We start from the raw sequence: 15,728 nt of genomic DNA on the forward strand, positions 1-15,728 counted from the left end.
GGAGTTTTGAATCAAGTGTGAGAGTAATGGTGGTTGGGGATTTCAATGCTAAAGTGGGTAAAAATGTTATGGAGGGAGTAGTAGGTAAATTTGGGGTGCCAGGGGTAAATGTAAATGGGGAGCCTTTAATTGAGCTATGTGTAGAAAGAAATTTGGTAATAAGTAATACATATTTTATGAAAAAGAGGATAAATAAATATACAAGGTATGATGTAGCACGTAATGAAAGTAGTTTATTAGATTATGTATTGGTGGATAAAAGGTTGATGGGTAGGCTCCAGGATGTACATGTTTATAGAGGGGCAACTGATATATCGGATCATTATTTAGTTGTAGCTACAGTTAGAGTAAGAGGTAGATGGGAAAAGAGGAAGGTGGCAACAACAAGTAAGAGGGAGGTGAAAGTGTATAAACTAAGGGAGGAGGAAGTTCGGGTGAGATATAAGCGACTACTGGCAGAAAGGTGGGCTAGTGCAAAGATGAGTAGTGGGGGGTTTGAAGAGGGTTGGAATAGTTTTAAAAATGCAGTATTAGAATGTGGGGCAGAAGTTTGTGGTTATAGGAGGGTGGGGGCAGGAGGAAAGAGGAGTGATTGGTGGAATGATGAAGTAAAGGGTGTGATAAAAGAGAAAAAGGTAGCTTATGAGAGGTTTTTACAAAGCAGAAGTGTTATAAGAAGAGCAGAGTATATGGAGAGTAAAAGAAAGGTAAAGAGAGTGGTGAGAGAGTGCAAAAGGAGAGCAGATGATAGAGTGGGAGAGGCACTGTCAAGAAATTTTAATGAAAATAAGAAAAAAATTTGGAGTGAGTTAAACAAGTTAAGAAAGCCTAGGGAAAATATGGATTTGTCAGTTAAAAACAGAGTAGGGGAGTTAGTAGATGGGGAGATGGAGGTATTGGGTAGATGGCGAGAATATTTTGAGGAACTTTTAAATGTTAAGGAAGAAACAGAGGCAGTAATTTCATGCACTGGTCAGGGAGGTATACCATCTTTTAGGAGTGAAGAAGAGCAGAATGTAAGTGTGGGGGAGGTACGTGAGGCATTACGTAAAATGAAAGGGGGTAAAGCAGCTGGAACTGATGGGATCATGACAGAAATGTTAAAAGCAGGGGGGGATATAGTGTTGGAGTGGTTGGTACTTTTGTTTAATAAATGTATGAAAGAGGGGAAGGTACCTAGGGATTGGCAGAGAGCATGTATAGTCCCTTTATATAAAGGGAAAGGGGACAAAAGAGACTGTAAAAATTATAGAGGAATAAGCTTACTGAGTATACCAGGAAAAGTGTACGGTAGGGTTATAATTGAAAGAATTAGAGGTAAGACAGAATGTAGGATTGCGGATGAGCAAGGAGGTTTCAGAGTGGGTAGGGAATGTGTAGATCAGGTGTTTACATTGAAGCATATATGTGAACAGTATTTAGATAAAGATAGGGAAGTTTTTATTGCATTTATGGATTTAGAAAAGGCATATGATAGAGTGGATAGAGGAGCAATGTGGCAGATGTTGCAAGTATATGGAATAGGTGGTAAGTTATTAAATGCTGTAAAGAGTTTTTATGAGGATAGTGAGGCTCAGGTTAGGGTGTGTAGAAGAGAGGGAGACTACTTCCCGGTAAAAGTAGGTCTTAGACAGGGATGTGTAATGTCACCATGGTTGTTTAATATATTTATAGATGGGGTTGTAAAGGAAGTAAATGCTAGGGTGTTCGGGAGAGGGGTGGGATTAAATTTTTGGGAATCAAATTCAAAATGGGAATTGACACAGTTACTTTTTGCTGATGATACTGTGCTTATGGGAGATTCTAAAGAAAAATTGCAAAGGTTAGTGGATGAGTTTGGGAATGTGTGTAAAGGTAGAAAGTTGAAAGTGAACATAGAAAAGAGTAAGGTGATGAGGGTGTCAAATGATTTAGATAAAGAAAAATTGGATATCAAATTGGGGAGGAGGAGTATGGAAGAAGTGAATGTTTTCAGATACTTGGGAGTTGACGTGTCGGCGGATGGATTTATGAAGGATGAGGTTAATCATAGAATTGATGAGGGAAAAAAGGTGAGTGGTGCGTTGAGGTATATGTGGAGTCAAAAAACGTTATCTATGGAGGCAAAGAAGGGAATGTATGAAAGTATAGTAGTACCAACACTCTTATATGGGTGTGAAGCTTGGGTGGTAAATGCAGCAGCGAGGAGACGGTTGGAGGCAGTGGAGATGTCCTGTTTAAGGGCAATGTGTGGTGTAAATATTATGCAGAAAATTCGGAGTGTGGAAATTAGGAGAAGGTGTGGAGTTAATAAAAGTATTAGTCAGAGGGCAGAAGAGGGGTTGTTGAGGTGGTTTGGTCATTCAGAGAGAATGGATCAAAGTAGAATGACATGGAAAGCATATAAATCTATAGGGGAAGGAAGGCGGGGTAGGGGTCGTCCTCGAAAGGGTTGGAGATGGGGTAAAGGAGGTTTTGTGGGCAAGGGGCTTGGACTTCCAGCAAGCGTGCGTGAGCGTGTTAGATAGGAGTGAATGGAGACGAATGGTACTTGGGACCTGACGATCTGTTGGAGTGTGAGCAGGGTAATATTTAGTGAAGGGATTCAGGGAAACCGGTTATTTTCATATAGTCGGACTTGAGTCCTGGAAATGGGAAGTACAATGCCTGCACTTTAAAGGAGGGGTTTGGGATATTGGCAGTTTGGAGGGATATGTTGTGTATCTTTATATGTGTATGCTTCTAGACTGTTGTATTCTGAGCACCTCTGCAAAAACAGTGATAATGTGCGAGTGTGGTGAAAGTGTTGAATGATGATGAAAGTATTTTCTTTTTGGGGATTTTCTTTCTTTTTTTTTGGGGGGTCACCCTGCCTCGGTGGGAAACGGCCGACTTGTTGAAAAAAAAAAAAATACAATAATCGTGTCCACTCATTACTTGCCTTAAAATATCTGTAGTCTTAATGTAGAGTGAGAGGTGAGTAAACAAGATTAAATGAATAAACGAGAGAGAGAATGAGAGTGGAGAAGGTTCGCGAGTTATGTAAACAAACATTGTTGTTGTTGTTACCAGCCCGGACGAATGGTTTTTGTTCACTCTGTCAAGCCAACCAGAAAAACATCTCATATTTGTTAATTTATATGTTTATATGTTATGTAGCATGTTTATTATATAATTTTGAAAAAAAAATCATAGATGGATTAAGCAAAATGTCTATATTAACGTTTTATACACATTTAATGCGCCTCAGTAATTATTATTGTGTTATCATTATTAATATGGCATCTTCAAGACCAATTACACTCTTAATGAGTGGCTCTGAGACAGACAAGCAGACAGAAAGACAGACACAGGTAGACAGAAAGACACACACACAGGTAGACAAAGACAGACACACAGGTAGACAGAAAGACAGACACACAGGTAGACAAAGACAGACACGCAATTAGACAGAAAGACAGACACAGAGATTGGACACAGTAACAAGGGGACACAGTTGGAAGCTGAAGACACAGATGAATCACAGGGATGTTAGGAAGTATTTCTTCAGCCACAGAGTAGTCAGTAAGTGGAATAGTTTGGGAAGTGATGTAGTGGAGGCAGGATCCATACATAGCTTTAAGCAGAGGTATGATAAAGCTCACGGCTCAGGGAGAGTGACCTAGTAGCGATCAGTGAAGAGGCGGGGCCAGGAGCTCGGACTCGACCCCCGCAACCTCAACTAGGTGAGTACAACTAGGTGAGTACACACAGGTAGACAGAAAGACACACAGGTAGACATAGACACACAGATAGACAGAAAGACACACACAGGTAGATTAACAGACATGCAGAGATACACAGATATACAGGCAGACAGATACAGACAGGTTTATGTGCAACAATGAAATCAAATAGAGAGTTCGAGAGTAAGAGCCTTTCTTGCCACAATCTCCAGTGCAAGATTCAGACTTCATCTTAGGGGCCATGGTGAAATTTACTGTCCAGTTAGTACAGTTAATACAGTATGATGCTGCTGATAGGACAGGGTTACTCAAACTGATGCTGCCTGCATGACGCATTGCCGCCGTGAGTATCGTCAAATATTGTACAGCGGTATGCATCAGCCGGCCCAGCCCAGCTGCCATATGCACGGTCGTAAGTCGAGTGAACGTATGTCGAGCAGGTCGTAAGTCGGATGGTGGGTGTATATAGAGATATACATATATATATAGAGATATATATAGAGAGGTATATATATAGACATATACAGTGGACCCCCGCATAACGATGGCATCACATAGCGATTATTTCGCATACCGCTTACTTTAATCGCAAAATTTTTGCCGCGCATACCGATTAAAAACCCGCTCACCGATTTTCGTCCGAGACGCGTCCAATGTGCGCCCTCAGCCAGCCTCACATGTGCCGCCCATGCCATTGTTTACCAGCCAGCCTCCGCGGTAACATCCAAGCATACACTCGGAATATTTCGTATTATTACAGTGTTTTCGGTGCTGTTTCTGGAAAATAAGTGACCATGGGCCCCAAGAAAGCTTCTAGTGCCAACCGTACACCAATAAGGGTGAGAATTCCCATTGAAATGAAGAAAGAGATCATTGATAAGTATGAAAGTGGAGTGCGTATTGCCGACCTAGTCAAGTTGTACAAGAAACCCCAATCAACCATCGCTACTATTGTGGGCACCAAAAAGACAATCAAGGAAGCTGTTCTTGCCAAAGGTTTAACTGTGTTTTAGAAACAAAGATCGCAAGTGATGGAAGATGTTGAGAGACTCTTATTGGTGTGGATAAATGAAAAACAGCTAGCAGGAGATAGCGTCTCTCAAGCGATCATATGTGAAAAGGCTAGGAAGTTGCATGAGGATTTAATTAAAAAAATGCCTGCAACTAGTGATGATGTGAGTGAATTTAAGGCCAGCAAAGGTTGGTTTGAGAGATTTAAGAAGCGTAGTGGCATCCATAGTGTGATAAGGCATGGTGAGGCTGCCAGTTCGGACCACAAAGCGGCTGAAAAATATGTGCAGGAATTCAAGGAGTACATAGAAACTGAAGGACTGAAACCTGAACAAGTGTTTAATTGTGATGAAACAGGCCTGTTCTGGAAGAAAATGCCAAGCAGGACCTACATTACTCAGGAGGAAAAGGCACTCCCAGGACATAAGCCTATGAAAGACAGGCTTACTTTGTTGATGTGTGCCAATGCTACTGGTGATTGCAAAGTGAAGCCTTTATTAGTGTATCACTCTGAAACTCCCAGAGCGTTCAGGCAAAAGAATGTCCTCAAGGATAATTTGTGTGTGCTGTGGAGGGCAAACAGTAAGGCATGGGTCACTAGGGAATTTTTCTATAACTGGTTACACCATGCATTTGCCCCCAATGTGAAAGATTACCTAACTGAAAAGAAATTAGAACTTAAGTGCCTCCTGGTGTTAGACAATGCCCCTGGTCATCCTACAGACGTGGCAGAGCGACTTTATGGGGACATGAGCTTCATTAAGGTGAAGTTTTTGCCTCCTAATACCACTCCTCTCCTGCAGCCCATGGACCAGCAGGTTATTTCCAACTTCAAGAAACTGTACACAAAAGCTCTGTTTGAAAGGTGCTTTGTAATGACCTCAGAAACTCAACTGACTCTAAGAGAGTTTTGGAGAGATCACTTTAATATCCTCAATTGTGTAAACCTTATAGGTAAGGCTTGGGAGGAAGTGACTAAGAGGACCTTGAACTCTGCTTGGAAGAAACTGTGGCCAGAATGTGTAGACAAAAGGGATTTTGAAGGGTTTGAGGCTAACACTGAGAGGATTATGCCAGTTGAGGAATCCATTGTGGCATTGGGAAAGTCCTTGGGGTTGGAGGTTAGTGGGGAGGATGTGGAAGAGTTGGTGGAGGAGGACAATGAAGAACTAACCACTGATGAGCTGATAGATCAACTTCAAGAGCAAGAGGCCAGACCTGGGGAAACTGGTTCAGAGGAGGGGAGAGAGAAATTGAAGAAGTTGCCTACTACAAAGATAAAGGAAATCTGTGCAAAGTGGCTTGAAGTGCAAACCTTCATGGATGAAAATCACCCTCACACAGCTATTGCAAGCCGTGTTGGCAACCTGTACACTGACAATGTTGTGAAACACTTTAGGGAAGTGATAAAGGAACGAGAGGTACAGGCCACTATGGACAGATATCTTGTGCGAAAGAAGTCCAGTGACTCTGAAGCTGGCCCTAGTGGCATTAAAAGAAGAAGGGAAGTAACCCCAGAAAAGGACTTGCTACCTCAAGTCCTAATGGAAGGGGATTCCCCTTCTAAACAGTAAGAAGATAATGCTCTCCCCTCCTCCCATCCCATCAATCATCACCAGATCTTCAATAAAAGTAAGTGTCATGTAAGTGTGCATGCCTTTTTCAGTTTGTGTGTATTAAAATTAACATTTCATGTGGTAAAAAAAAAATTTTTTCATACTTTTGGGTGTCTTGCACGGATTAATTTTATTTCCATTATTTCTTATGGGGAAAATTCATTCACATAACGATTATTTCGCATAACAATTACCCCTCTTGCACGGATTAAAATCGTTAACCGGGGGTCCACTGTATATATATATATATATATATATATATACATACATACAGTGGACCCCCGCATAGCGACCTTAATCCGTGCAAGAGGGCTGGCTGTTATGCGAAATGTTCGCTATGCGAATGAATTTTCCCCATAAGAAATAATGGAAATCAAATTAATCCGTGCAAGACACCCAAAAGTATGAAAAAAAATTTTTTACCACATGAAATATACATTTTCCTACACACAAAGAGAAGGATACATGCACAATAATAGAGTAGTACATGCTCAATATATATTGTGCATGTACTACTCTACTAAATGAAGAATAAATGACACTTACCTTTATTGAAGATGCAGCAATGACTGATGAGACACTGTGTCCTGGGAGTGCCTTTTCCTCCTGAGTACTGTAGGTCCTGTTTGGTATTTTCTTCCAGAACAGGCCTTATCACACTGTGTATGCCACTACGATTCTTAAATCTCTCAAACCAACCTTTGCTGGCTCTAAATTCACCAATATGAGCACTAGTTCCAGGCATTTTCCCTGTTCACCTGGGTGTTAGTCAACTGGTGTGGGTTGCATCCTGGGAGACAAGATTAAGGACTCCAATGGAAATAAGTTAGACAGTCTTCGATGACACTGACTTTCTTGGGTTATCCTGGGTAGCTAACCCTCTGGGGTTAATTGTTTCTTGGTATTCTCAATAAGCCACACCAACAACGGTGGTACAGCAGCAGCAGCAGCTGACGGTGGTACAGCAGCAACAGACGATGCTACAGCAGCAACAGACGATGCTACAGCAGCAGCAGACGATGCTACAGCAGCAACTGACGATGTTACAGCAGCAGCAGACGATGCTACAGCAGCAGCAGCAGCAGACGATGCTACAGCAGCAGCAGCAGCAGACGATGCTACAGCAGCAGCAGACGATGCTACAGCAGCAGCAGACGATGCTACAGCAGCAGCAGACGGTACTACAGCAGCAGCAGCAGCTGACGGTGGTACAGCAGCAGCAGCTGACAGTGCAGCAGCAGCTGACGGTGGTACAGCAGCAGCAGCAGCTGTACCACCAATAGTAGCAATGGTTGATTGGGGTTTATTATACAACCTGGCCAGCTCGGAGACACGCACTCCACTTTCATACTTATCAATGATCTTTTTCTTCATCTCCATAGTAATTCTCACCCTTATTGCTGTAGGGTTGGCACTAGAAGCTTTCTTGGGGCCCATGGTCACTTATTTTCCAGAAAAAAATCACCAAAAACACTGTAATAATACAAAATGTTCCGATTGTATGCTTGGATGTTACCGCGGAGGCTGGCTGGTAAACAATGCCACCCGCGGAACATGTGAGCGTGGCTCAGGCCGCACATTGGACGCGTCTCGGACGAAGGCCGCTGAGCGGGTTTTTGTCCACTATGCGGGGCAAAATTTTAGCGAACAAAGCGTCCGCTATGCGGATTGTCCGCTATGCAAGGCGTCCGTTATGCGGGGGTCCACTGTATATATATATATATAGAGGGAGAGAGAGAGATAGGTAGGTAGGTTGTTTATTAATTGCATCTACCTCAATACTGCATGACTCTAGCATTTGTGTAGAAATTGCAAGCTAGGGAAATTTACTGTATGAACATTATGTAGTATCCTGCTTTTATTTATTTTTTTTAACACGTCAGCCATTTCCCACCGAGGCAGGGTGACCCAAAAAGAAAGAAAAAACTTTCATCATTCATCACTCATACATAATCACTGTCTTAGCAGAGGCGCTCAGAGATGACAGTTTAGATGTCCCTCCAAACTGCCAATATCCCAAATTCCTCCTTTAAAGTGCAGGCATTGTACTTCCCATTTCCAGGACTCTAGTCCAGCTAACTGGTTTCCCTGAATCCCTTCACAAAATATTACCGGGTTTACACTCCAACAGCTCGTCAAGTCCCAAAAACCTTTCGTCTGCATTTACTCCTAACACGCTGATGCACACTTGCTGTAAGTCCAAGCCCCTCGCCCACAAAACCTCCTTTAACCCATTCCTCCAACCTTTCCGAGGACGACCCCTACCCTTCCTTCCCTCCCCCTACAGATTTATATACTCTCCAGGTCATTCTACTTTGTTCCATTCTCTAAATGACCAAACCACCTCAACAACCCCTCTTCAATCCTCTGACTAATACTTTCAGTAACTCCACACTTCCTAATTTCCACACTACAAATTCTCTGCATAATATTTACACCACACATTGCCCTTAGACAGGACATCTCCACTGCCTTCTGCCACCTCCTCGCTGCAGCACTTGCAACCCAAGCTTCACATCTATGAGTGTTGGTACCACTATATTTTCGTACATTCCCTTCTTTGCCTCTATGGATAACGTATTTTTTTGTCCCAACAGATACCTCAACGTACCATTCGCCTTTGTTCCTTCATCAATTCTCTGGTTAACCTCATCCTTCATAAACCCATCTACTGACAAGTCAACCCCCAAGTATCTGAAAACATTCACTTCCATACTTCCTCCCTCCAATGTGATATCCAATTTTTCTTTATCTAAATCGTTTGATACTCTCATCATCTTACTCTTATCTGTGTTCACTTTCAGCTTTCTACTTTTACACACCCTCTCAAACTCATCCACTAACCTTTGTAACTTTTCTTTAGCATCTCCCAAAAGCACAGTATCATCAGCAAAAAGTAACTGTGTCAACTCCCCTTTTATATTTGATTATCCATAATTTAATCCTGCTCCTCTCCCCAACAGCCTAGTATTTACTTCTTTTACAACCCCATCTATAAATATATTAAACAACCATGGTGACATTATATAGGCACTTAAACTTTGCAAATAAATGTTCTGGTGAAACTGACATGATTTGATTTCTTCAGTTTTAATGAAGAGTCCCTTATGGTGAAAAGTTTCCTTAAACCCTTTGAGGGTCGCCAAAATTTAAAAAAAAAAAAAAATTATTTTTTCTTATGAAAAGATAGAGAATCTTTTCCCGATCATAATGACACCAAAAGTATGAAATTTGATGGAAAACTTACGGAATTATGCTCTCGCGAAGTTAGCGGTCTCGACGATGTTTACACATTGGCGATTTTGCCCACTTTGAGCCCTATTTTCGGCCAATTCCAGTGTACTAGTCAACAAAAATCATAACTATTTCACTAGAACTCCATTTTTTCTATCAAATGAGTACAAGAAACCACCCATTTACCAATTTCAACTATCCAATAAAGTGGTAAGAATTTAGCAATTTTGCCAATTTCACACAAATTTCAAAAGATGCCAATTTCCAAATAGGGTCCAGAATAAACAAGAAAGACATTCCTGGCACTAAAATAACATTTCCTCTGTTCATTAGTCACGTCCCCATGCCCCTCTTACGTTTCTTTTGCTTTCCACTTTGATTTTTTATTCTCACAAAAATATTAAGATTAACTGTTACGCAGACTACTGCATTAGTGTAGAAATGGTATAAATAATATTGGCGCACTTGTGAAAGAATATTAGACTCACCAGTTGATGTGTATTGGACGCTTAGCATGATTTGTTTACTTTTGAACTTTGGTAAAAATCAAACATTTCTGCTACTTTGAGCTCAATTTCAAGGTACTTTTCATTGTAAAACCAGTCAAAATCATCTCAATTTCTGTAATATGTCTTCCATTCTATACAATGAGACCAGGAAAACTAGAATACAACAATAAATACCATACGAAAATACAGTGCAAAGTCGCTGTTTTAAACCAAAAACACGGTCAAAGTTTTTTTTTCCTCATTACGCACTGTGTGCTGCAGGATTTTTTTTTATACTGTGCACACTGATGACATAGACCCATTCTTTCATATGTAGGCCTATCAGTTTTCTCTTGCTAGATTTGAGGGCGCTAAAATTTATGCGTACTAGTACGTCAAAAACCCTGGCGCGTAAGCCATACTAGTACGGCCGAAACCCCGAAAGGGTTAATAAATGCCATGGACTGTACACAGTTTTTTCCTTGTTTAAAATTCATATGCTGCACCAATAATATCTGTCAAGGTGCACTGCAGGGCTAGAATCTGGGCCTCCAGAATGAAAGTCTGTTAAGGTGCCAGTGTTCCTTCCATGTTACATTCATAATACGTATTGATAAATTTCACTGTGCATCCCACCAAGGCAAGGTGGCCCCCCCCCCCCCCCCAAAAAAAAAAAAAAAAAATTATACCGTAATACTTTCAACGCACTGGCCATATCCCACCAAAGTAGGGTGGCCCAAAAAGAAAAACAAAAATTTCTCTTTATAAATTTAATAATGTATACAGGAGAAAGGGTTACTAACCCCTTGCTCCCAGCATTTTAAGTCTCCTCTTACGACACGAATGGCTTACGAAGAAAGAATTCTGTTCCACTTCCCCATGGAGATACTGTAATAATTCATACCTTATAGTGTGCTGGGGGATATTTTAGTTAGGTACAGTATAATCACTACTGGAATGGCTCTACAGCATGTGTTTCCATATGTAGGCTATTTTGCCATATAACCATAGTGAAATGTGGTAATATTCAAAGTCCTTTTGTGATTTCTCACATTATCAAGGAACAGTAAAAGTATTAAAGCAACAGAAAGAAGTCATATGTAGCAGAGATGTGACCTCGCATGTGCAGTCAGTGGATTGTTAGTTAACCTCATCGAGTGTGGGAGATGCATTTCCATTATTCTGAAATTTTTAGTCGGGTCACATGCCAAGTTAAATTTAAGTGACACAAGAGGTAACGGTGAATTTGTCACCATAGCTAATAATCCTTACACATTTTGTGCATTATGAATTAATCTGAATTTGTACCATCTTGGACTTTAAACTGTAATCACCTGTTTCTTGTGATCTTATTGTATATTTCTGCATGTAAAATAAAAAATTTTCAGAACCATAATGGACACTATGTACCTTCCTGGGATCCAGAACATTATGTATCAGAGTACTATCAGCACTCACTATCAAACCCCCTGCCATGAAACTGATGCTACAGCAGCCAAGTACCTCACAGACTCGCAGTTAGCAGCTATTGCTGCTATGTCTCCAGGTAAACTATCCTGTATTTCTTTCTAGACATACTTTTGTACGCTACTTATCCCATGTTTGGCCTAATGTATACTAGCATACAAATTACATTTGATAAATTATGATAGTACAGTACCAAAGATATCCATTTGGACTTCTATTTTTATTACAATTACAGTACAGCTTAATCTCAAAGAATTGCCCTTCATTTGGTTATATACTTCATTTTTGGTAAAGGGCTCTTACTCCAAAGAACTGGAACTAACCTCCCCTTTGGAACAAACCTGACTACCCCTTCTCTCATCCCATCCCCCTTCATTTCCCAGGTGCTGTGTAACTTGTGGATTTGACCCTTCCTCATGATGGTAATAATCAACACAGGTACAATGTTGATTATTACTTTTTTTTTTTTTTAACCCCGTATTCTCATCAGAAATGCTCCACATATTCCTTGGCTTCAGTGGGGAGTTGTATTTACTCGCAAAATTTGCAACCATTTTTATTAACATTGTAGATCATGCAAGATTCAGATAGCTAGTATATACAGTGGACCCCCGGTTAACGAACCTTTTTCATTCCAGTAGTATGTTCAGGTGCCAGTACTGACCGAATTTTCTCCCATAAGGAATATTGTGAAGTAGATTAGTCCATTTCAGACCCCCAAACATACACGTACAAACGCACTTACATAAATACACTTACATAATTGGTCGCATTTGGAGGTGATCGTTAAGCGGGGGTCCACTGTATAAAGAATTTTAAAGGCTAACTCCTCAATAAAATTTTTTAAATTATTTACAATGCTGTGTTTGTATTTGCTACTATATTAGATTCCTAAGGTAAATAAAATTGCAGTGCATATTGCAAAAGTTTTACACACTTGAAACCAGTAGTCTTCTTGATTGTTAGTAATAAAAAGTCACTATTGTAGTGAAAATACAGTGGACCCCCGGTTAACGATATTTTTTCATTCCAGAAGTATGTTCAGGTGCCAGTACTGACCGAATTTGTTCCCATAAGGAATATTGTGAAGTAGATTAGTCCATTTCAGACCCCCAAACATACACGTACAAACGCACTTACATAATTGGTCGCATTGGGAGGTGATCGTTAAGCGGGGGTCCACTGTATTCAGTTACTCTCAGCTTAAATTTTATAGTATAGCTCTTTTTTTTTTTCAAATGCCCTAATCCTTTGTAGGCAAGTTTACTCTCAATTCAGTACTGTTAATTATATTGTGCAATAATTTCTGCATTTCTTTTAGTGTACTTATAGTAGGCTGTTTATTCTTTCTGCTGAGTAGGTCTGTCAACTTTAAGGTATAAATTAATTTCCAATTGCCTCAGTCTTTCCTGCTGAATTATGTGTGTGTAGTCATAGCTAATATTCATTGTGAGAATGCTGCATTGAATACATTTATAGCTAATATTGACTTAAATAATATTTATATTTATGATTTTAAGGTTTCATTGATTTACATTTCAGCAATGAAAAAAAGAAATGGGAGTGAGAGTGCAGTTACTGATGACACTTCTGTTCCACAATTTAGTAGCAGCCAAGAAAAAAAACAAAGCCAGTTCTACAAATTTAATAACAATGACTTTTCTATAGCTACTAAAAAATTCCTAGATAGGTATGGACTGCAGGATAACTAGTTTTGGTATGTTTGTACATTAACTAGTTTTTATTTAAGGACATTTCTTATCTTGTTTATAATATTTTACTCTTAGTACCTTGCCTTGGGAAATGTGTTCTCTTCTTATAGCAATGACATACATTATTCAAGTTTTAACACTAAATCTTTTTCCTATTTCTTGATATCAAAATATTTCCTAAAGTATATTAAAACTGAACAGCATTTTAGTCTGTCCTGGACCAATATCAACTTGCATCACTATAATGCTCCAGTACAGACTGAAATGTCCAATTAGCAAGTTACCTGCTACTAGTCCCAGTCATGGTAATGTTGCTTATTTTTAACCATGATGTTGCTATATTTTCCACCTTTTCTAGTCAGTTTCAGTGCTAGAGCAATCAGTGGTTTAATGATCTTGCAATAATTTATTAAAACTTAGGTACACTTTGCAGAGATTCCCCAACAGTTAAAAATATTTGCCATAAATTTTTTTAAAGTGTAGCATTTGATGTAAATGTATGTAAAACACCACATAGCTTAGAATTTAATAATTCACTGAAGCAAGCCTTACCCACACTTAAGAGCTCACTTTAGTGATACAGACATATTACTTTGCAGATATAATTCAGCCTTTAAGTAAGTGATACCTGTAAAATAGAGAAGTAATAACTGTAAAATGGAAGATTTCTCTATAAAAGCTGTCTTATTGGTATAAGTCTAACCTGTGTGATGTTTTATGAATTCTAATTGCTGTACTACTATGTACTGATAATTGGAAGATTCAGTGTGGATAACAGCAGACTTCCTCTATAATAAGACATTAAAAATTTTAACTAATATAGTTGGCATCCTGCAGTGGAGAGGTAAGTGAATACATCATCCTTGATGAATCAGTGTTGGGGTGGCAAGTCCCTCAGCCTTAAGTGTTCAGCCCTGTAGTTGAGAGACTATGGAGATTAGTGTGTGTCAAGATTGAGGGGCTGATTGCCTCATCTTGACCTCTCCATGTTTACTAATCTAGTTGATTTATATGTCCATGTTGTGATATTGATTTTAGAATTTTTGTATAATTCTAAAATGAGTATCACAAACACAGACATATACATCAGCTAGATTGGTAGATGAGTAAAACATTCAACAGATTTTAGCTTTTTTTTTTTTTTGCCTACTCTGCAGACTTCTGTCGAATACAGAGATGAATATTGAGAGAGCAGAAACAGTGGAGAGGTCAAGATGAAGTGATCAGTCCCTCAATCTTGACACTGTTAATCTCCATAGTCTCAAAACTATAGAGCTCAACACTTCAGGTTGATGTACTGACTGCTTCAACTTGACCTCTCCATTGTTTCTGTTGTCTCAGTTATCTCCTCTATCTAACCAAAGTCTGCAGAGTAGGCAAAAAAAAGTTAAACTTGCTTGTCTACCAATCTAGTTGATTCAAGTGTTCGTGTTCGTGTTTGTGATGTTCATTTTGGAATTATGTAACTTGTGAAAATGATATACAGGAATAATATATTATTTATTTTTCTTAATATTATAGGAATATTTAGTTTCTTTTGCTATATTTTATTTACAAATAAAAAATAAAAATCTGCTCATACAACCCTAATCCTTTCATTATGCCCAGCTCTTATATGGTTAACACCAACATATTTTAACAAGTCTGAATATATGGGATCATATGAAAGATATAATGAGATCAGTTAATGAAATTGTTTTAAAATTCTTTGGCTACTTTTACAGAGCAATAAACCCATATGGTTCATTTGGCTGGAACGTGTAAAAGTGAAATATTTGTCTCCAATCTGACCGAGGGAAGTTCTTTGATGTGCGTGAAGCGCTCATGATTATTATTATTATAATCAAGGGGGAAGCGCTAAACCCGGAGGATTATACAGCGCCTGGGGGGGGGGAGGGATGTGGAAGGCATTCAGGCTTAATTCGGGGAACTGGAGCACAGATCCAATTCCCTAAATCAAGAGCCCCTCACCAACATCAAGGAACCTTCCTTGAGGGGAAGCGCTCATGAGCCAAAGAATTGGAACCTACCTTCCCTTTTTTTGGCTCAAACCTGAATACAGTGGACCCCCGCATAACGATATTAATCTGTGCATGAGAGCTCATTGTTATGCGAAATTATCGTTATGCGAATGAATTTTCCCCATAAGAAATAATGGAAATCAAATTAATCCGTGCAAGACACCCAAAAGTATGAAAAAAAAATTTTACCACATGAAATATACATTTTCCTACACACAAAGAGAAGGATACATGCACAGTATATATTGTGCATGTACTACTCTACTAAATGAAGAATAAATGACACGCCTTTATTGAAGATGCAGCAATGACTGATGAGACACTGTGTCCTGGAGTGCCTTTTCCTCCTGAGTACTGTAGGTCCTGTTTGGCATTTTCTTCCAGAACAGGCCTTATCACACTGTGTATGCCACTACGATTCTTAAATCTCTCAAACCAACCTTTGCTGGCTTTAAATTCACCAATATGAGCACTA

At 39.5% G+C, this 15,728-nt stretch overlaps 1 protein-coding gene across 4 annotated transcripts in view; it reads left to right on the plus strand.

Moving 5' to 3' along the window:
• LOC128685436 (SCL-interrupting locus protein homolog) overlaps nucleotides 1–14,816 on the plus strand; it is a 33,421-nt gene extending 18,605 nt beyond the window's left edge. For all 4 annotated transcript variants that reach the window (XM_053771961.2, XM_053771959.2, XM_053771958.2 and 1 more), the window contains 2 exons: nucleotides 11,442–11,599; nucleotides 13,063–14,816. In XM_053771961.2, coding sequence (XP_053627936.2) covers nucleotides 11,442–11,599; nucleotides 13,063–13,232 — 328 coding nt within the window. In that variant the 3' untranslated portion in view covers nucleotides 13,233–14,816. The remainder of the gene's footprint in view (nucleotides 1–11,441; nucleotides 11,600–13,062) is intronic.
• The last annotated feature ends 912 nt before the right edge of the window (nucleotides 14,817–15,728 follow it).

The sequence above is a fragment of the Cherax quadricarinatus genome, chromosome 8 (assembly GCF_038502225.1).
Source record: "Cherax quadricarinatus isolate ZL_2023a chromosome 8, ASM3850222v1, whole genome shotgun sequence".
Lineage (NCBI taxonomy): Eukaryota > Metazoa > Arthropoda > Malacostraca > Decapoda > Parastacidae > Cherax > Cherax quadricarinatus.